At 47.7% G+C, this 22,527-nt stretch overlaps 1 protein-coding gene and 1 long non-coding RNA gene across 12 annotated transcripts in view; one reads left to right on the plus strand and one right to left on the minus strand.

Moving 5' to 3' along the window:
• Window positions 1-708: 708 nt before the first annotated feature.
• LOC142598939 (uncharacterized) lies at window positions 709-4,688 on the minus strand. The gene is made up of 3 exons (XR_012832772.1): window positions 4,547-4,688; window positions 3,937-4,031; window positions 709-3,052 (listed from the first exon to the last, which is right to left on the minus strand). It is a non-coding gene; the product is annotated as an uncharacterized LOC142598939 (long non-coding RNA).
• The window catches only part of MAP4K4 (mitogen-activated protein kinase kinase kinase kinase 4), a 168,233-nt gene continuing 150,291 nt past the window's right edge, over window positions 4,586-22,527 (plus strand). For 5 of the 11 annotated variants that reach the window (XM_075738309.1, XM_075738321.1, XM_075738339.1 and 2 more), the window contains exons 1-2: window positions 4,587-5,521; window positions 5,931-5,996. In XM_075738309.1, coding sequence (XP_075594424.1) covers window positions 5,465-5,521; window positions 5,931-5,996 — 123 coding nt within the window. In that variant the 5' untranslated portion in view covers window positions 4,587-5,464. Of the gene's footprint in view, window positions 5,522-5,930; window positions 5,997-22,527 lie in introns of all 11 variants that reach the window. The other 6 variants (XM_075738316.1, XM_075738356.1, XM_075738349.1 and 3 more) reach the window with 3 other exon arrangements.

Consider the following 22,527-nt stretch of genomic DNA (forward strand, 5'->3'; position numbering starts at 1 on the left):
ACCCGGTACCGAGCAGCGGTGGGAAGTGCTCTGCCTCTGCCACTCTTCCCGCGCTATATTTAGGCAGCCCCTGTGTTTCAGAAGTCCTTTCAATCCACTCCCTGATCTGCTAGCAGAGGAAGCCAGGGAGTGGACAGTGATGGCTTCAAAGCGTACAGCTGGTGGAAAGCTGCTCCTTTTGGGTCCTGCGCAACTCGGTGTCACCTACAGCAACAGCTACGCGTGCTTCGGGTCAAACTACACGCCTGAGCCTTGCCTGCGTGCCAGGGTGAGGGTAACCCATCGGTCTGGGAGGCAGTGCAGTATCCTGGGGAGGGGGGAAGCAGCAGGATGTCACCCACAGCAGTGTGTGCACAACTGGGCAACCAGAGCTGTGGGAACACATCCATCTATACAACATCCAGATGCAGCATATAAGAACCTGGGTGTGCCGGCAGCGCTCACGCAGAGCAGCCCTCACGTGAAGGTGTGAGATGATAGCGGTGGTGAAAGCAGCAGAGGAGGAGAGGAGCGTAAGCTGGAGGAAGGCTGATTGCGTGGCATTCTTATGTATAGGATCTACTCCCAGTATATGTTGTAATCACCAGCACTAGGAGAACTCACCAGCATGAGAACAGGCAGTCTTTAAGGCCTCCCAACCTCCTTCCGGTCTTGGGAGTCCACTTGCACCGGGAGAGCTGGACTGTGCAAAACCTTAGTCAGCCACTCGCCCCTCTGTGCTCTGGTATTCCTCACCCTAGCCTGAGCCTCCCTCATGGACTTGCCTGGCCAAGGCAAGAACCGTTTCCCTAGACACAACAATGGGGCACATGTCTACCACTTCACGCTATCGAGGAGGTCAAAATCACTCCCATTTTCCACATAGGGAACGGAGCAGAGGCAGGAAATGAGATGCCCCAAGGCTACGGGATGAATCAGTAGGAGAAACAAAATGAAAATTCAGAACTTCCTGTCTCTTTACTCATCTCCTTGAATACCGTTGATGATTAAGCTCTTAAAAAGTTAGTGCAGTCAATGACCTCTACATCTCTGGTCAGTGATTAGGGCCCCAGTGTATTAAATGCGGAAAAGAATAAAACAAAGACAATTTCAAAGAACTGGGGGGGGAAGGGGGAAAGGGCAAGGAATTTCTTTTGTGGCTAGAACATAAATGTTGGGTTCCCACTACTCCCATGGTGCCTCTTCCCGTAAGGAAGGAAGTTTCTCTAGTTCTACCCCTATGTATCCACCGAGAGTTGAAATTGGCTTAAGCCACAGGTACCACCAAGAGGCAATGCTATGGTTACACTTCCTCCCCTGCACGCCTCCTGCCTCCCCAGCTCTGTTCAACACAACTGCTCAAGCAGGCATGCGATGAACCAGCCCGGGGAACTGATCAATAGTAACATTAAAAATTCTTTTCTTTTCCTGGGCTAGCTTTGCAATGAGCCCTAGCTCAATGCACAGCTGTACGAACGCTTACACTGACACAAGGGATGACCTTCCAGAGGACAGGAACAAATGGCTGGAGAAAGGGAGGCTCAGCCTCCCTCTTTCAGGGATGCTGAAACTGCTGAGGAAACTAGAGCTCCTCTGTTCCCTTCGCCGCTGCGAGCACAGCGAGCAGGAACGGGTGCAACTGTGTGTGTCTGAGGGTGACAGAAAGCACCACACTGGCCCCACAGCTTTCTCCTGCTTTGTTCCCGAACAGACGGAGCTGACTCAGAATTTTTGATGCTTGCACGTAGTTTGTCATTAGAAGACACAGTCATTTACTGCTCTGTGTGTGGGGTGACTGTAAATGGGGCTGAAATTGCCTTTCCTTGCATTTCATCTGCATTATGATTTTCAATGGCCGTCTGTCGCCTTCAGGGGTGCTGGTTTCACTCTGTGAGGAAGAGTTAAAACAGACCGCTCATCTTCTTTCCAGTGGTTTTAGGTTTGGTCTTTTAACCTTTAGACTTTCCAAACTGGGCAAGTAGACTGTGCTGGTGAAGGGCATGATGAACATGTGAACAGAGTGGTTTTGGCCGCAGCCAGAGAGACTTCTTCCTCAAGAAAGCAATCCTTTCATCCCTCTGCTTGTGTAGGAAGGAAAAGGAAGGTGAGACGGTGTGGTGCTTCACCCCGGGAATGACCGGGAAGCTCTCCTGTGGCATTTACTGCTTTATGAGAATTATTTTTTTCCTTAAAGTTAGGGGATGCAGCAATCTTCAAGGATTCATAATCTTGTCGTTAGCACCTTTGCTTCTTTAGAGTTCTTCTGGTATAATATTAAAACAAACCAAAGAAAAAAACTCACTACAATAAAATATAAGCTCAAAATAGAGAGGGGACACTATGGTGGAGTGACATCAGAGCTATAATGGTGAAAATGTGTATTTGGGTTCAGAGCCTCAGCTCTAAAAAACTCGGGCTGTGTTTTTCAGGGACACAAGAAAGGTGTTAGCTACTGGGTTTGGAAAACCTACAGTTCAGAGTTTGGGCTTGAAAATCTTTGTGGCATCCAGAAGTACACAGCAACAGTCTCTGAGGTAGTATTACCACTATGGAAAGGGATTGTGGAATTATAATAGACATGTTCCACAGAAATGTCATTTTCATACTCAACAACAGTGAAAAAAGGGAGTATCAGGAGAGGACTGGAAACCAGGACATCACCATGATGCTGCATGGGGAACCCACTATGAACATGATACAGAAAACCACTCCCCTGTCTTGAAAAAGAGGGCATTAGAAGCAGAAATGGTTCAATGAAGGGCAAGTACAGAATGGCTCTGATTTGTGGTATCACTAAAAAGACCAGAACTTGTTAGCTGGTGCAAACTGAGGGGGAACACAACAGAAGTCTATAAAAAATGAATGCAATGGAGAAAATGAATGGGAAATGATTGTTGTCTCTTCCAACACAAGAACCAGCAGGGTGTTCTTGCACACTAGCAGATGTTGGTTCAAAGCCAACAAACAAAGGTGGTCTTCACATAACAAACAGCTAGTTCATCTGTGGAACTCCCTGCCAGATGACACGGTAAGAGCCAGAAGCATGTATGAATCCACAAAGTAAACGGGCAATCTAATGGAAGGAAAAAAATCACCAGAGAGTACGAGATGTGGCGACACCAAATGCTGCTGAAAAAATCCCTGAGCTGCAGAGAGCTGGGAAGATGCCCCAGGGAAGTATCACTGGATGGTTAAAGTATCCCTGTGCTCTTCCCTCACCGTTCACCACTAGCTACATCCGGAGACAGGACGCTTGGCTACATGGGCAATGGGTTTGACTACCAAGGCTGCTCTTACGCATAGAAAGGCAGAGTTAAATAAGCCATGTAATGCAAACCAGGCTGTTGATAATGTATCTTTGTGGAAAAGTCTGCTTTCCAAAACTTACCGCATCTCTAGACTTGATCCTACTACTGTGTGCATGCACTCGGACCCAGCACAAAGCCCGTTGGAAATCATTTGCCTTCTTATTACTGTAGGTTCCTGTACAGAGAAAAACAGTTGCCCGGTCCAGGCCTGAGTGTCCTTTCTTTGTAACTACACTTTAAGTGAAAATGAAGTACACCATTAAACTGTTATGGTAATTTATCCTTACACTTTCTGCTCAACAGGTTTGTTTCGTTTTAAAAGTATGTTTCTGTGATACTTATAGCTATGTATATGTAATTTTGTGGTTATAGTAGAAGAGACAGGAAAACCTTGGTTCCCACAGGAAACGTAACTCGACCTCTTGCAAGCAGGTAACATTTTTGCCGTACCAGTGCGATAAAGAACTTCAATGAGAGACAAATCCTGCCAAGGTTTACACCTGTGTGCAACCGCCTGATGTGACTAGCTCGAAAGAGGTTAATGAGATTTTTCCACGATTCGGATTCTGCTGGAGGATGCTTCTGGGCGGGAACGGGGCCTGAGATAGTTCTGGCTGTCAGTAAATGATGTGTTAAAATGCCATCTTACAGGTGTTGGATCTGGTTCTGGAGGCCAGGATTTGTCTCTGTTTCTGCAGAGGTCTCTGGTGGGGCTGCAACGTTTTCCCTGTGGGCCTGGGGTCTCTGCGGGGGAAAAAGGAAAACGAGAGATTTTGCTGGTTATCTCACAGGAGACAGAAAAGGAAAATAAGACCACCATCACCCACCCCACGGGCTGTGGGGTAGCGCCGACCACCCTCTTGTGCCTTTTTTCATGATGATTTCCAAGGAGTGCCTCGCAATACCGGTGGCGACAGTCCAACTCTGACCGCGCTGTCCCCCCAAAGGCGCGGCGGGGGCAGCAGGGCGACTGGCAGCGCCCCGCACACGGGCCCTCTCCTTGCCCACGCCGCGGGGCAGAGGCAGGGTGAGCTGCCCGCAGCAGGCGGCGCGGCAGAGCCCGCCCCGTTCAGTCGCACAGCTCCACAACCCTGCCGCGGACACGCGTGGGCCTCCCCGCCAGGCCCGGGCGTTACTCGCGGCGGGGCCCCCGCCCCGGCGGGGCTATTATTGGGGGGCGGGCAGCGGCGGCGGGGCGGGCAGGGCTGTCGGGGCCGGTCCCCTCCCCGTCCTCCCTCTTTCTCTCCACGCGAGTTTACCCAGCAGTGCTTTGGTGAGGGCGCGTTTCCGCCGGTTTTTCCTGTTGGAGAAGGGAAGGGGGAGCTGTTTTCTCTCTCCCTCTCCCCGCTCGCAGTGTATTTTGTATCCCTTTTCTCCTCCTCCTTCTCCTCCTCCTCCTCCTCCTCCCCGGCTATCTTTGTCTGGCTCGCAGCACCCCGCTCCAGCCCCGCACCCGTGCCCCGCCGCCGCCGGGACGCGCAGCCCCTGCCCGCCGGTGCCCGGCGCCGTTTCATGCGAGGGCAGCGCCGCGGGGAGGGCTCGGAGGCGGCGGGGGCTCCGCCGCGGCGCTGGGCGTGAGCCCCCCATGCGAGAGCGGGGCCGCGGCTGCCGCTGCCGGCTCCCGGCGTGAGCGCCGCCCCGCCGCCGGCCGGGCCGGGCCGAGCCGTGCCGAGCCGTGCCATGCCCGGGCGCGGGGCGCACCGCGAGGCTGCCAGAGGCTGCCGGCCCCGGCGCCGCTCCTGCCGCCGCCGCCGCGACATGGTGTGAGCCCGCTGCCGCCGGGGACGCGCGGGCACCCACCGACCCACCCACCGACCCACCCACCGACCGGCCGGCCAGGGCATCGCCGCCCGCCTCGGGGGGGGGGGGGATCCAGCCCCGCACCGCGGGGAGACAGACGGACCGCAGCACCCCCTCTCTTTCCTCCTTCCTTCACCTCCCTCTCCCCCCTCCTCCTCCCACCATCCATCCATCTATCTATCCATCATCCCCCCCCGCCAACCCCTCCCAATGCTGAAGAGTTTCAACCCGGCGGGGCTGGAGTGAAGAAGGGAAGGGCGGAAGGGAGGAGAGGAGCTCCGTGCAATCCACAGCTGCTTCGGGGAGGGGGGGGCGGCCTCGCTATTATTTAACAGAGAAGAAAAAAAAGGAGGAAAAAAAAAAAAAGAGACAGGAAAATGGCGAACGATTCTCCTGCAAAAAGTCTGGTGGATATCGACCTTTCCTCCTTGCGGGTGAGTGCCAGGGCGGGGGGCCGGGGCGGCTGGGCGGGGGTCCCCCCAAGGGCCAGCGGCTCGGGGGCCGGCGCGCCCCTGCCGGGGCTGCCGGGCCGGCGGCGGTGGGAGCGGCCGGGCCGGGGCCGGGGCCGGGGCTGGAGCCGGAGCCGGGGCCGGGGCGCGGGGGGCCGGCGGCCGCGTGGGGGGAGCCCGGCGGGGGCGGGCGGGGGGAGCGCGGCCCTGGGCTGCTTTTCCTTTGTTTGCATGTATTGGCATGTGCGTGGAAAAACAGGGCGCAACAGCTGCACGCCGCCAGCAGCCGGGCTCGCTCGCTGGGCTCTGCCAGCAGCCATCGCCTGACAAAAATGTAACCCCGCTTTTCTTCTCCCCCCCCCCCGCCCCTTTCGCCCCTCCCCCCCCCCCCCAGGACCCCGCTGGGATTTTTGAGCTGGTGGAAGTGGTTGGCAATGGCACGTACGGGCAAGTCTACAAGGTTTGTGGCAGAATTTCTTCTCCTTTTATTATTGTCATTTTTCTAGAGGGTACCCGGTGTCTCTGCCGGGCTGAGCACACGGCTGATGGCGAGCCACCCGCTGTGGCAAGCGGAACAGTTAGGGATGATAAAAATGTTGTCCTTGTCATTGTTTCTGCCCATGACAAGTTTGTCAGCCTCTTGGCTTCTGCTTTTCCAAAGGGGCTCTCGTTACTCTCCCAAGTACCCATCTGAAATGATGAAATAGTCCTTTATTGTCCTTTTCCCCTCCTACATCCCCCCAGAGAAATGACCAAACCGAGTGGACAGTGTCAGAGCGTGTCCGTGCTGTACAAATAGGTCCACGGGCTTATTCAAAATTGCTGCTGGACGTCCTCATGGAAGTTGCTGCTGCTGCGGTGACTTTAGACAAAGGCATTGGCCTTCATTAAAATTGTCACCCGGTTTCCTTGTTGGAGAACCTTCAAAGTGCTGAAGCTGTCGAGTCGGGGGTGAATGGTGCCGCATCCGATCCCGCTGTGCTGTGCAACGATGGGGGGGGGGGGGCAGAGTGACAATAATAAGCGATCGAAGCAGGGATCTTATTTTGTGAAAATCAGAATTCCCAGAATAACCTGTTTGACAAGTGTATGACTTCAAAAAATAGAAATCGGAGAGTGCCCATGTGGGTGTGAAACTAGCCTACTTTTTTTTTTTTTCCCCCTCCACGGTGCAGTCAGTGGAACAAACAAATCTCGAGATTGCATGACTTTGCAGTGAGTGCTAGGTACCAGGATGACTAATTATTCACACAGTCTTAATACTTGGCTAAAGACGGGAGGCTCTGGTCTCTTATATTGTGTAGAAATGGTACATTTGCAGAGGGGAAGGAGCGATAACCAAAAGTAGCCGAGTATGCCTAGCTGCTTGGGGTTTTGGTTTTTTTTTTTTCCCTTTTTTGCTTATAAACAAGGGAGTATCATTGGTAAGTTTCCCTGATGGCAAGATACTGCTGCTTGCAGCTCCAGTGACTAAATAAAGCACTTTGGTGCCTCTTCTGCAAACGAAACACATGTCAGTTTGTTTTGAGGGCGTGAACCTCAGCCTTCCTGATGGGGAAGTAGTCTGTCTGTGCAGCGTGCAAGTTGCATTTTAAGGTTGGAAGTGGAATAACCAGGCTGCTGCTGCTGGGAAAAAGAATGTGGCTCAAAAGGCCAGGGGAGACAGGGGAGATGGGTGAGAAGCTGCACTTTGACATTACCTTGACCATTAAAGTTTTTTCTGACAAATTAAATGACACCATTGATTTTTTTTTCTGTAATCCTGCTCCCAGAGCTTGCATCACCTGAACCATTCTTACAAAAAAAAAAAATAAATTGTAGGGCGTGAATGTGCGACTTGAAACTCTCCTGTTAATTATTGCAATTTGGTGCATTGTTTCTCGGCTTACTTGTTAATGCTTTGACTTAATGAGCAAAGTCCTTGTTGGTTTAACAGTCTTGAGAATAGAAATTTTTAATTTCATTTTCCTTTGGTATGCTTGGAGTCTCCTGGAATAGTTAACATTAGCAATGAAACTCAGCGCATGCATTTATTGACGTGGAAAAGTGAATGGACACCTGAGGTTTAAGGGCATTGGTGTCACTGATAACGGGGGGAGCAGCGGGCGGTTTCTGTCAGGGCACTGGTTTTAGTGTGCATCTGATGAGATTTCCCTGCCCTTCCTCACTCGTTAGACAACGGTGGCAATGTTTCCTGTCACCTAGTAACTGGGGGCATGGTGGTTTGGGTGCCAGGCATAAAGGAAATAGGTAAATACTGCTTTGCTATGGAGCTTGTCAGACAGTAGTGGCTTGACAGTTACGCACGTTTGGATGGGCACTGCTACTTCTTAGGCGTTTGTCCACCTTTGTCTACATAGTGTTAAAACGTGGACACCTAACAGGGTTGTACATAAACAAAAAATACCAAACCAAAAAAACTTCCTTGCTGTGATTAAACCTCGGCTTTCTTCTTAAAAGAATGCAGTTATGATAAAAAAAAAAAAAAAATCAGTGCAATAGCAGTGCAATAGTATTTAACTTTTCTTCAGCTGCTGTTTTGTTAGGCAAAATGCTCCACGGACACTCCAAGAAGAAACTGTGTGTGTATGTTTTGAGGGCTTTTGGAGGAACTGCATAACCGAGGAAAAAACGTGGTTGTGCTGTGTTTGCTTGTTGCCTTCCCCTTTCCTCTTACCCAGCAACCCCTCCTCGAAATCCCTCTTCCCAAATGGTTTTATTTCCCTTTTAACGGGTCTGTCATCCCAAGGGACTGGTGGCAGGTCGGTTGTCTTTGATGAGCCGCGTCCCGAGATCTCTGGGGCAGCGCTACTTTGATGTACTTCCACATTTGTGTATCGGCATCAGCGATGATGTCACCCGGGCGCGGGGAGCGGGATTGGCTGGCTACCTGCCACTGCGGGGAGGACTGAGGGAGCGGGAGAGGGCATGACGTTATCTCTTTGTCTAGCTCATACACCCCGGCGATGATACTGACTGAAGGCCGTTAGGCTTGCCTGGGAGTCTCCTCTCCAGCAGTGGGAAGGAGGCTGCGCCGACCTGTTGAAAAGCAGAAAATTGTCCTGATTTTCTCCTCTTTGCCTTAGCAGAGCTTGCTGGAAATGGCTTAGATCTATCTAGCTACCAATATTTCTATAGGTAGTTCTACCGTAGCTATTTATTTAGCTATATATAAGCGTATATAGAGACGTATGTAGATATATATACACACATGAAATACGAGGGCAGCCCTTGGTTGTTTGGCACCTAAATGCCGACGGAGTTACTCCCCGTCACGGAGCAGTGTGGATCCTCCTGGGATTTTATGCCGTTAAATGGGTTGGCTGATGTGGCCTGTACTGTGGGCCTGGGACACAGGCTATTATAAAATACTGAGTTTTCAGCTGCTCCGCTTAAAGTCCATAAAGTTTACATTATTTTCATCTTCACAACCTCACTTACGCCTCTCCTGCGTGAAGGAGCCTTGCGTTTCAAGAGGAGCTTGTTACACAGCGGTGAATTGGGGGGGGGGTGTGGGAAATGAGCCGGGGGTTCCCCATCGCGGGGTGCCTAAAAGAAACGGGGTGTTTTTGGGAAGTCTCTGCCCAGTGCAGGGGAAGGGGCAGCAGCGGGGGTGGCTCGCTCATCCCGGGGCAAAGCAGAGCTCCTCTGCTGCTCATCTGAAACCCTGGGGAATGAAAGGCCGGCCTGGCAGTTGTTTGCCCTAGTAGTTAGTTCAAAATCTGAGAATGATGGAACAGAAAGAAAGAGGGATGCTTTTACACGTTGCCTGGCTTGGAAGTTAGAAACAAAGGGTTAAACGTTGCCAAGTAGAGCAGCAGAGTTCCCTCTGACCTGCCGGGCCGCAGAACCCCGTGAATCTGTAGTTTATCACTTTTAAGGAGCCCCACGCCTCTGCCGGAGTTGAGAGAGAGAAATTTCCCTTCAACAGGTTGGTATCAGCTGATGGGAGCCGAGAGAGAGACATGTGCGGGCTTGTCCGGAGCTGCGCCCTGCCCGCCTGCAGCAGGCAGAGCTGGCAGGGGAGCACCCCCACCTGCGCCTCAGCACCCCTAAGCCCTCTTTTAAGTGAAGGAGTAGCAATGTACGGCCTTTAACAAGTGAGGTGCAAGCGAGGGATGACGTGAATAGCACAGAATTCAGCAGAAAAACGGTGTCAGCCCGTAATGGTGCTTTTTGTGCATGCTCCTGTCTTGTGGGATGGCTGTGCCTCCCCAATCAACCCAGCTTTAGCAGGGCACTTCGGTGCAACTGGAACTTGTAGCCCGCTTACCAAACTATTAGCTGCCTTAAGGACTTTTTTTGATCTTTTGCAAATAGCGGAGAAGCATTTTTAGCATTGCTGCAGTTATTAGTTTTTCACATCCAGTAGTAAGCTTAATTTGAAGTTTGGCTCACACAAAATGAAAACACTCCAAAATTTGCCTCAAGATAAGATTCGAACTGGGTGTTTGCTTCCCTTTTTTTTTTTTTTTAAAAATGCAAAAATGACCTGTGAACTAAAGGCACTGGTTAATATTTTACACATTTTAAAATCTCTACCATATTATTGTTCATAGAGGCAGAAGACTTATTAATTTTGCTCTTGAGACTGAACTGTGTTAAATTGTTCAGTCACTTTCTCTTTGCTTTTTTTTGGGGGTGTGTATGTGTTTTTAAAGACAGCTAACACTTTAAAATAGCTGTTGTGAGCGCTCTGTTACGTCTCACAGATAGACATCGTAATTCTCTTGTAGCAGCAATGACTGGGGGGAAGGATGTTTTCATGCAAGTTCTGAGAAAGATGAGAATTAGGGATGATACTCCTAATTGCCCTCAACTCAGGCTAGTGTAGCTTTCTAAGAGCCTTGTAATAGTTAATGCATAGTGAAGGCTTCTTTTGTTGATTTATGTTGCAGCCTTCCAAAACTGCATGTAAATGATGTGTATTGTCTAACTACAGGCTCATAAAAGGAAATGATGTAAGATGTGATCGTTTAAATGCTGATTTGAAAATAAATTAAAACTTGGATAAATGTTTTCCCACGCTAAGGATACTCTATTTTTGTCTCTTAATGGACTTTCTGTCTTACAAGGTGACAGCGTTGGGGGGTAGGAAGAGAAGACAGTGCTTGGGATTCTCTACTAATTCAGCTAAATTCCCCTCCCCCTCCCCCCTTTTCTTTCTCTCTCTGCTAAAGGGACATCATTGTGGATTCAAATGATTTTGTTAAACATGAATACAATTCCAGTCTTATCGTTATAAAGACAAACTGTACTGAGGATCGGTGAGGTCACTGGCTTTCAGGAACTGGTCCAGACCAGCTCTCTTAAGTATGAACTGCCCTTCTTCCTTTCCTCCTCGGAGTTTTTGTGGATTATGTTGCAAAGGGAGAGTTTGGCATTGGAGAAATCGGGAAGGACCAGGCAGCGACTGGAATATTGACTTTTCTCTGGGTCCTGCGGCTAGATGTAGCCCTTAGCATTGTTTGCCCCCCCTTGGCCATCCTCCCCCAAATTGGCTAAACTTTTGACCAGTTTGCCATCACCCAAATCCTTCTTAATTAAATATATAAAAGCTAGGCAGGTGGCCAGTGGGGATTACTGATATTTATTTTTATTAAAAAAAAAAGAGAAAAAGAGAAAAGAAAGCAACCTGCCAGTTGTGGGTAACCACATGTCCCTCTCGTTCTTCCTCCCCCAGTCCATCTGTCTGTTTGTCAAAACGTCTTTTTTTTTTATCTTGTCTTAAATCAAATTGCAGGCTCCTGGGGCAGGGACTCCTTATTCCTGGTGGAATTAGAAGAGGGCCTGGCACTCAGAGACCTGGATGTGTGTAGGGCTTCGAGGCGATGGATGTAACAAAATACAGCCCAGAGTCTTACACTGACTCCTTGGAAATCTTTTTCAGCTTTCTGTAGGAAGATTTTTCAACTGGTGTGGATAAAACTTCAGTTGAAACATCTTGTACTCTCTCCTTGCTTTTTGTGTGCATGTGCTCTCTCCCTGTTGGCAATGGTTGGGGTCATTTCCCCGGGCTTGCAAAGTCGGATGGTTTTCCCCATGGAAGGTCTCTGCACCTCACCCCAGGCATGGGGAGAGTGGCTTTATTCATAAGGCCCAGGATAGGGATTTTTGTTAGTTTAGGGATATTAAAGAAAGAAGGGGAGAAAAACAGGATCATACACCTTCCATTTCCTTGCTTTATTTTTGCTCCCTCCTGGTAATGGAAATTTTGGTGACATGTTATCAACTTCCAGGCACTGGAGCCTCGGCGGTAGTGTGCAGAAATGCTTTTTTTGGCCTCTGTGATGATGGCAGGTCCGTGCCTCCCACCCTAGGGGATGATGTAGAGGAATGTTTCCAAAGGGAATCCAGCATTACAAGAGGTGTTCACCCTTTGCATTTCCCTGCCTTCAGAGTATACATTTTTTAGTATAAGTTTTTGGACTAGAATGCTAGCTGACTTTTCTCATGTGGTCTAGCATGTGTTTGTGTATACACATTATGTTCCAGTCATCTTCTTTTCAAGTGGTACTTTCTGTTGCAAGTGTGATTTCAGCCCGGTAGATTGTGTACCTACCTTCTCAAGATCTATTTTCCTTGGAGGAAAGTGGTATTTTTGTTTTTCCCATTTTAACATTTCTGACTGTACACTCTGGCTCTGCCAGAAGTATTTCTCCCTGCCTTTGGATGACGTTGATATTTAAGCTCAATAGCATTGACTTGCACAATGTGAGATTGACTGTAGTCAAAAGTTACAGTAAGATCCTTATCTGCGGCGTTATTTTAGGTCCCCGTCCAACTCCCACTGGAGCTGGTGGAAAGAATTCAACTCACTTGAACGAGAGGTGGATTTGGGAGGGGATCACATAGCTTTGCACAAGAGTTTTCTTATCAAATACCTTATGTTTGTAGCATTATGGGTCCCTGATTGTTTCTCAGGTCAGCACAGGCTGAAAAAAGATACTGCTGGCTCTAAAAGCGGGCAACTACATGAAGGGGGAGGAAAAAACCCACAACTGTGCATACTTCTTGGGAACCTTGAGGTAGCTTTGAATGTAGGAGGCTTGGAGATTGACATTGCATCTCAGTATTACTTCCAAAGTGTATTTTCTGCCTTGGATGTGGTGTGAAACACTTGCACAGAGGCACAAAATATTGCACTGATTACAAACTGCAGAGCACTGCCAAACGGTCAAAACACTGCTGTGAAGTTCATGATGCCTCCACCTAACCCTCATTCCTGGTCTCCTGTCCTGTCCCCAGCAAGGCTTGATGTATCTCCTCTTGGGTGGCCACGGGGCTCAGCAAGTCCTAACTTTTGTGGCATCTATTTCCAGTGTTAGAAAAAGGGCAGAGCAGCTTTCTGAGAGAGAAGTGAACACAGACTGGGACAGGGAGCACTCCCTTGCTCTCCTGGGCTTTGCTGTCCTGCAGCAGAGTGAAATCTGCCATTCTGAATGTAATGAAGAACTACGACTTGACATCACTGGTGTTGGTTTTAATTTGCTGCTGATTAGGAAGCCTGTGGAAAGCACCACTGAAGAAGGATGAAATCCCAAAGATTGAGGAATGGAGGTGCCCACCCTTACAGAGGACTGGCACTTCCAAAGCATATAGGGATCAGGTGGACATAGGATGGAGTGGGCTTCTCTCTACTTTATTTAGAAATTGGTGCCACTAACTCCTGTCTCAGGTGCCCTGTGCAGCTCGCTGTAGCAGGCATGAAGGGTGTTGACGACTTCTCCCTGGGCTTTTCCCATGGCCTCCTCCTGCTTGATCTTGCGTCATACTGACAAGTGAAGGACCAAATCTATGGGAAGATGTGGAGCTGCGAAGAGGTAGTGGGACAGCTCAGAGAGAAGCAGCCTAGTGAAGGTGAGTTTACAAAGGGAATCAGAAGGTGAAGAGGGAGAAGCTGGCTTAAATGTTGAGAATGAATTAGTGCACGATTCATAGTTGTGGGAAATGAAAAACAGTGCGGAGTCAGGGAAGGGCTTAATATGAGAAAAAGTGAGGGACAGCTTAATTGTCAGTAGAAACACATTAGCATGTGTAATTTATATTAAATATATGGATATATATTTATATATTATGAAAGAGATTAGTATTTACCCGTGGCAGTTCACTAGCTTTCCCTAGCCAGCCAAGCTTTGGGCTTATGCGCACCAGGGGAAGGTTTATCGACACCAGTTTTTGTGCTGATTTCCGCATGGCCCGGGCTGACGAGACCTCCCTCAGCCCACCTAGCCGTGTTGAGTCTGTGTGCCAGAATAAGCGATGTCTTTTGGAGGAGATTGTTTAACACTCCTGGCAAAATGCTCCTTTCCCACCGGAGCTGCGCCTCCCTGGGTTGCTCTGCCACTGTAGCTGTCATTATCGCTATACAAACAGGACACTGCAAGTGCCAACAGGTCCTGACCAGCCTGCCTGGTAATAAACCAGCTAATGTGGTAGAACTTACCTGGCTCCGAAGGCTTTCCTTCTTCTAGTGCCGGCTGTGGAGCAGCCCTTTCCACATGGAAATGCTGGTCCTCACGTCCATCCCTAACACCCGTCTGCCTGGTCTTTGGCTCCTCACTCTGTGTTGTATTATCCTCCAAAGCGGCTTTTCTCTTTGGTATGCCTAGGGAGTTCCCCTTAGCTTCACCAGATGTTTTAGGGCACTGAAAACCAGACTTTTTGTAAGTTTGAATGTTTGGGTTACCATTTTTTTATGTTTTACCAGTCCATGGTATGGACTTGTTGGTAAGCTTCACCAGAGGACAGAGGTGAAATGGGAGGACATTACTTAGGTGGAAGAATGGTAGCAGCTTGAAATACTTGGTTGCACAGTATCTGAGTTTTATTAACTTCCTGAGGAGTACCAAGGCAATAGTCTACTCCTGCTGATTTACCTCAAAGCTGATGCACTTTCTTTGGGATTTTTGCATTTGGAACTGTTGAAAGTTACTTGACGTCTTAAAAATACAACAGTGAATTTCAGTTAAGCTCTGGTAGTTTCAGTTGCTTTTTCCCAGGATTTTGTGAGAGTAGCTGTAGGGGAATGACAGTGGGCAAGAGTTCACAATTCTAATTTAAACAGTAAGCTCAAACCAAAATAAACTTGTCTCAAAACCTGCCCCCTACACTTTGAGCTATCTAATGGCATTGAGTTGTTTTGTTTTCAGTCGCAGGAAAGAAGAGCTTAAGGTCCATGGGCCTTAATGTGTTACTGGAAAGTATACTATGCTATACTTAGGTTTATGTATCTTAAAGTCTGGGACCCCCCAACATTATTGCAATTCATTATTTTTCTTCATTTTTGTGCTTCATGAGGAAAGTTCAATAGAAAGGAAGCACAACTGGACCCATCTTACAAGGCTGTCGTCAAGAGGGAATACTTGTAGCTGAGTCATAAACCCTTGCAGGCAGGGGTACATAAAGAAAGTTGAAATGCTTATGGACCCTTAGCTGTGGTCCACTAGCATGTGCTACTGCAATAATCAAAATAATTCTTGAGGGAACTGGTGCAGCAACGTTTGCATATAATGATGAGGTATTTGCTGACTGGAAGCCCTAATTGAGTTTCTTTTGTGCTTCTCAAAAAAACCTGATAGTGCTGCGTATCTCCAGTTATTTATGGTGTCCTGATAGGTGAAAAATGCATTTTGGAGCGAGAGCTGTAGATATGCATGCCTGGTCAGTAATACACAGCTCGCTGTGCAGTGGGCTTGGATGGTACTTTTGAAAGGGGCTTAAGTAGGTGAGCTGCCTACTGTCCTTCCGCTGTCTAAATCTGAGCTGTGTGCTCTAGGGCTCACAGCAGAGAGAAATAGGACAAGGGAATGGCCTCTGGAGACAACTACCCTAGGATGAGATAAATTGCTCTTTACCTGAGTCTTTGTCTGTTAATTATAATGGGAACTTAGGATGAATGTCTCAGTTGTATGTCTTCTAGATGTCTAAGGTCGGATAGGTTGGCTCCACTCTGTACCATGCATGGAGTAGCTCCTACAGTCCATCTTCTTGGTGGGATATATAGTAGGAGTGCCTTCGTAAGTGGATATGTCAAAGTAAATGACATGTAAAACCCCTCTTGCCCATCACTGGAAGGGAAGCATCCCAAAAGACTCAGAAATAAGTGACCTGGTTTTGAATGCATTTTACCAAGAGGTGAATGTGTTTGCCCTCGGTATCTCCGCACTCTTATATGAAGGCTGGGAACTGAAATATAGACAGGTTTATTTCTGCAGGACTTCCGAGGGATCTGGTTGAGAAGAACTATCAGTGTGAAAAGCAGTCAATGCCTTGTGTCTCCTCTCTGTGCCCTCAGTAGTAAGCTCTGGGGTCTTTCCTGTTCAGATAAATTATACTTCTACAGAGAATGCATTTATGCTAGGTTACTGTTTTTCAGGAGAGAATTATAGAAATACTTTAACTCTTTTGATGATATTGATAAGGGTTATAATTAAGTTCCTGACATGCAAGCTTTTTTTTTCAAAGATGTGCTTCTCTGCAAGGTATTATTTCCCATCAAACCTGTTTTGGGGTTGGTTTGGTGGTTTTTTTTTTTTTTTTTTGGTTCCCCCCCCCCCCCCCCCCCCCCCCCCCCCTAGCCATGTCGTATTGCTTCTCCGTAGCTGTAATCTCAGCTAGTAGAATTCAGTCTGGTTGTGAATCTTATTTTTAAATCTCAATCTGTTGTAAATCCCAGTATCTTTTCTCTAATTAACACTTAGGTTTTTTTGAGGCAATATACTGCATGTTCCTTCAGCAACTACAGCGGACATTCCTGAAGTACTTGAAGTTTCATATTCTGCACCATTTGTTAAACTGAACTATCAATTGCATGGTAATCTGCTGTATAAACACAGAAGGAAGGGGAGCTCTCATGTGCTTCTCCTCTGAAACTGAAGTTATCCACTGTGCTTTGCTTCACAGTGAGGGTGTGGGAGGAAAGTACGGCAGGGAACTGATGCAATTTATTCCCAGTCACACAGGAAATAAGTGACAGAGGCGCAATCCAAATCTCTGGACGCACAGTTCTGTGCTTTAATCAAAAGAGATCCCTTCTTTGCCTTAGTGATAGCTGGGATCAGCTTTCATGCTTACCCAAGCCAAAGAGAGGGAAGACTTTGCATGTTGACCCTCTGGTCTCTTAAGAGCTGCCCAGAGGAAGGGGCTAAATGTTCTTGGGTGACTGGGCAGGTGGATCTTGTAGAGTAAGCCCCGTGGTACCCTTTGTTGTTTGAGTGGCGTTTGCGGTGGGATTCTTCTGCTGTCTTGCAGTTGGTGAAGTTCCTGTGTTTAAATGAGTTTTGTAGAAAGCCCTGAACTGAATTGCTCACATTTAACTGTATTGTTCTCTGTAACAGAGGTGGGGCAGGTATTAGGATATTTTACCATGACTAAACGGCAGCGTTAATACCTTTAAAATTGGTATATTGACATTTATGAGCAGATATCGCATTACAGTGATAGCTTCAGGGGCCTTCTGCTGCGTATGAGAGCTCTTGGTTGATTTAGAAAGCAAATAAATAAAATTTGAAAGCCACCCTAACACAATCAAGCATGTTGAACCGAAAATGCAAAGCGATGCTATATCCTTAGCCTGTCCTGCGATCCGTTGTTATTTTGGCAGATGAAGTTAATGATGTGCTGTTGCAGGAGAAGGAGGAAAAGACGCAGTGTTGAGAACTACGGGGAAGCCTGGGATGTAAAGGACCCCCCTGATTTCCTGGCAGGCGTTTTTGTACAGCAGCGCCGTACCTCGCACCCGATGCGCTTGTCCAGGGGCGCGCTCGGAGGAGCCCCTGCGCCGCAGGGGATGGGGCTTTGGCAGAGCTGGCTCACCTCCAGGCTCCCTTAAATTGTCGCCTTCGCCTGTGTTTCTGGTGTGGTCTTGCGGGGGAAGAAAGAATGTCAGCCTATTAATAGTGACGGCGCAGGCTTTCTCCTCTTCATCTGTTAAAATTGCTGGAATGCTTTGAATAACAAATTACCGAAAAAAAATCTTTTTTTTTCTTTTTTTTTTTTTTCCCCCTGAGTGTTGGGAAGGGTGAGCTTTGCTCCTTCCTTTCCCCCACGTGAAACGCAATGAAATTCTTTGATCTGACTTGTCCTTGGGGGCTATGGAGAATGCTTTGTGCAGCTCCCCCTCTGCATTTTAGGTGCTCGCCAAGAGTTAAATTCTGGAGCGATGACAAGTGAATATGGAGAAAATGTTTCGAGTCATGTGAAAGAAATGTTACTTGCTAAATAACTTAAGTGTTAAAAGAAGGGATGGGAAAAGCTTTTCGTAGCCTTTGTGGAAGTCTTATATGGCAAGGAATGAAAATCTTTAATATTGACCTAATTTTATTTGTATTTAAGATCAAAGAGCTCTTGTGAATGAGTTGCTTGTCTTGTATGTCACCGGCTTTATGGTTTTCTGAATGGCTTGAGGCAGTAAATCAGTCCTGAGTAATGCTACCTTTCCTTAGGTTTCCTCTGAGGTAATGGAAGAGTGCTCTGGTTTCCTCTTCAGGAATAAAAGTATATTAGTTATTGAGAAGACTTCTTTCTGGTTAAGTTGCTGAATTTGGAGGTGCCTCGTTGTGTACCGAGTGTTGTGCATTGGATTTAGGGAAAGGAAGAGGGAAGCAGGCAATGAAACCGCTGTCGTTGACACCACCACTTTGGTTGCGGGTCAAGTCTTGCTGCGGTCTGGGTTTAACTTTGGAGCGTCCTCTGCTGCTGCTGCTGCTCTGCACCTCTTCGCTTTTTGGTAATGGAGCGTGCAGTCAGCGTGTGCTGCTGTTGTGAGGAAATATGTTTTGTATACATACGGTGTGGTTGCACTGGGCTATATGGGAAAGGGGAAGGTTTTATTTTGTGCTCCCCATCAGTAGGATTTCCTGTTGCAGAAAGGAGAAGGGAAGGTTAAGCAGACAGCTGAAACGCCTTAGGTGGTATCTGGTTACTTTATGCCAGCAGGGAGAGTGATCCTGCTTGCAGACATGGTACAGAGCTGTGCTGAAAGTACCGGGTCTTGGAGATACCTTGACTCGCTGGAGAATCTACTGACCCAGTTCCACCGTGGTTGCAACGTGGGTTTTCATCTTTGTAACTCAGGAGAAGATGGGAAAAGGGAATGTGAGCAGCATTTCAAATCTGTAAAGTGACATCAGTGTAGTTTGTAGATCCTTGGAAGTTTGGAAACAAAGCCAGTAGCCTTGGGTATTGAAGTGTCACGTTACTGTTAATATCTGTTCACCCTGCAGCATCAATGCGCTTAGGAGAAAAGAGGGGTGAAATCCTTTTCGCGGGTCTGAACCCTTGTCTGATGTGAAACGGCTCAGGTACATGAAAACCCACTGAAGAGGGTGTGGGTGGTGCGGTACCTCTGAGGTGGTAGTTTGGTCTGCTGAGCTTTGACTGCTCCTGGGTCTGCGTCAGTGGTGGTGGATGGTGCTGACTCGGCAGAGCCTCTTCTCACCTCCTCTGCTTGGAGCCAGTGCTCATCGCGAGAGCGAGAGGTGCCCAATAAACGGGAAATCTCATAAAGCCACTTGTGTTGCTGAACTTTGCCAAAACCTGGCTTTTTGTCAAGGTTAGCTGAAAAGTCAGGACTGCGTTTTCCTTCCAAGAACTCTTGGTTTAAAGCTCCATTAATTGTATGTCAGTTACCATATGTGTTATGATAATAACTAAGAGTGGAAAGGACTAGATTTATTTCGGTAAACATTTCACCTAGTAAAAATTTAATAGCTTGTCCGCCTTCAAAGGCCATTCCTTTTTCTCCTGTGCAGATTGTGCACCCAGCAGCAGTACGGAGTGTTTCCCTGAGAGCCGCGTTTATAACCTGACCTTGAGATGCTGCTTTTCCAGACCGACGGACGGGGCTGTTCAAGGATGCTCAGTCCTGAGTTTCTTTGCAAGACACAGATTGGGTTCGCCCCTGCTGCGCTGAATTCTGTGGGTTTCTTTTAATAGTGACTACGGACAGCTTTGAAAGACGATAAAACCAATGCGCTGAAATGACTAGGGACTTGTGTCTGAACCGCAGCCGTCAGCAAAACCACCTAGTTTCGAGAACTGTTCTGCAGAAAAAGTCTTGTGAGCGCCCAAGCCAAACTTCTCTTCAGCAAATATGTGATTTCATGATTTGAATGTTTCGAGGGAAATGTTTTGAATGTCCTTGCTGTCTTAGGCTGGCAGGAACAATATCCTTACCAGATTAGGCAGGCTGCCTGTGTATTTCTAATTTAAGGGTGTAAATGTCATTTGAGAGAAAAAGAAGTGCAGTGGGATAAGAGCATGGTAAATCCTTCTTACTGTGGTGTTTAGGTGTATATTGGTTTAGTTTAGATTATTTTTCTAAAGCTAGAAGTGCTTTGCCTGTGCAGGATCAGGCCCCATCTGCTGAAGTCAGCAGAGCTAAACTGGGTATCAGCCTGGCTCTGCAGCTTGGTGTTAGAGCTGTAGGCAAAGGCTTGCACAGTTTTGGTTCGAGACAATGTTCCCTCATCAGACTTGAGAGAAAAAAGTATTTTTTCAAGAAATATCGCTTTTCATAAGTGCCTCATGTCTTAAACTTCTTTGACTTCTTTAATGTTTTCTCATAGAATGAATTTTCTATTTCTGCCCTTTTTTTAGCAGTGGCAGGTTTCTCTCCTTTTCTGTGGTTTGTTTTGCCCTTCTTGCTCTATTCCCTCATACTCATCTGATGTGGGTGAATTCCTCCTGCTGCTCTCCCTTCCTCTAAACTCTACAGTCATCATCCTTTGCATTTCTTCCTCTAGGCTTCTCTGTGGTTTTTTTTTTTTTTTTTTTTTTTTGGTGTGTAAAAGTAACTACCAAATAGAAGGGATATGGTTAAATCCACGTGACCTCTGGTATTGGCTGTAGTTCTGCCAAGATGTGTGAGGTTTGTTTGTTTTTTCATTAATATGTTTCTCCACACACATTCTATACCTTCTTTAGATCTTTTTTTGTGGTCTCTTTTTACCCTGGCTTTCTGAAGAAATGAGGCTCTGTCCGTTTTACCCTGTCCTCAACACTTTTTCAACCTCAGGGTTGATTTCAGCTGTGTTTTCTTTTGGGGTATGGTCTAAAATCCTTACAAGTTTCATGAAAAATAGATGACTAGGTAGATGAGATTGAGAGAGCCTGTTTGCTTTTCTTCTATCTTCTGCTTCCCCATGGAGAAAGCCTACTAAACTCCCTCTTATTGGGCACTGGGAAGATGTGTGCCCAAGATGAAGGCTTTGGGCTCACCTCTGCTTGCAGCGTTGTTTGCCTGCGAGGTGGAGGCAGAGGGGTCACCGTTGTTACCTGCCAGCTGAGACAAAAAAGAGAAGGAAAATGGTCTCTGGTCTGTCTTTTGCTCTACCGGGGTAAGATGACAGGTGGCTATTGCAAAATTTATTTTTTTCCTCCCCCCTCATGTCTTTTGGACAAAGCTGTGATGCCATCCCCTGAAGTCAGAGGGGTCCCTGCTGGCAGAGGCGGCGGTCGGAGGAGCTTTGCGGGGATGCTCCCTCCCAGGGCTCCTCTCTCTGCTGGGATGGAAGGTAGGAGGTCTGTATATGCTAACTAAAGTGCATTGAAAGGCTTTGTCTGTGCAAGGCACAGCTGCCCTTGACACATGCTAGGTCCTTATAGTTAAAGCTTCGGGTACTTAGTGTGTGCTAACCTCGGGAGGTAAATCCAGGCCCAGACAAGCCCCCTGAGGAGGTGGTGGACAAGGTGGGGATTTCTTTGCATTAGTCTTTGCTGCAGCCTCAGCCGGTGCCTGAATGCAAACCTGCTCATAAGTGGTCATAACCATGGATGCTTTTTCTCTTGTCAGCTCCTGTCTGAATAGGGGCTTTTTTGTGACACACGCTTGTTTGCTCATGTTTCTCTTTTAAGGAAAGCAGTTAAACTCGGCAATAACCACCAGTGATTCAGTGCTCCGTTAAGCACGTAATAAACCAAACCCCAGATCCCTCGGTCTCAAGCCGTTGGAGACTGCCGCCCTTTGTTTCTCTCTTTGCGGGGAGGAGGGAAGAAAGGGGGCACAACCAACTTGTTCAGCGCGGGCGGGACAAAGGGGCGGCTGGACAGGGGAGAGGCACGACGGTGCGGGGCTCCCAGGATGGGCATCAGAAGTGCAGGATCAGAACCTGGGTTTTGCTCTGCGCCCGTGATGGCAAACTGCCCTGGTGTCTGCTGCAAATTTGCTTATAAAAGAGATTGCAGCTCCTCATGGTTGGTGCTGCATAAAGCGCCGGGTCTCAGCTCATCCTCCTGAGCAAAGCGGGCACCTCTCATTGACAACAAGGCTTGCTGTCATTTTCTGACTTCTTTTTAATCCAGGTGCAGCCCAGCTGTGGGATAGGCAGTAGCTGATGCAGGTCTGCACTGTTTGCATCCATTGCCAAAATACGGCCTTCTGCTGAGTTACCAAGTAGACTTTGTTGGGATTTCTTTTTGCACAAGCTGCTTGGTGCAAGTGTTGGTGAGGAGTGGAGACAAAGCAAAGTCTTTAACCAATTTGTGGATAAATGTTTAGGACGGGTCTTACAGAGTTCTGGGAAACTCTCCATGAAAAAACCAAATTTAAGTGCCTTCTTATCTCTGAATTGCCCCTTTAAGCCTCAAACCCAGCCTCTGCAAATCAGTTTGCTCTTCTACAAAGAGAATGGCTTCATGCTATTTCTCTGCATGATTTTGCAAAATGCATTTCCAGAGGGGAGCTTTCTTACACATATGCAGAACAAATTTTAGCAAAACATTTCACTTTCTCCTATCTTCAGACTTATGAAAATGAACTCCATCGTGACTTTTCAAAGTGTGGGTTTAAGCAAAAGCTCTCAAGGCATTTCAGTGCTGATTCTGATGCAGCTGTTAGTTTAAGGAATCTCTTTTTAAACTGGAGGTGGCTGTTAATTTTATTCAGGAGAGGAAAATGCAGTATCGAGCTGGTTAAACTGTAGTTTAGCTGATACTTATTTTGAGGTTGGGTGTGGCAGGTAAAAAAGACATTCTGTCAGAAAGATAAA

This window comes from Balearica regulorum, chromosome 1 (genome assembly GCF_011004875.1).
Source record: "Balearica regulorum gibbericeps isolate bBalReg1 chromosome 1, bBalReg1.pri, whole genome shotgun sequence".
NCBI classification, from domain to species: Eukaryota; Metazoa; Chordata; class Aves; order Gruiformes; family Gruidae; genus Balearica; species Balearica regulorum.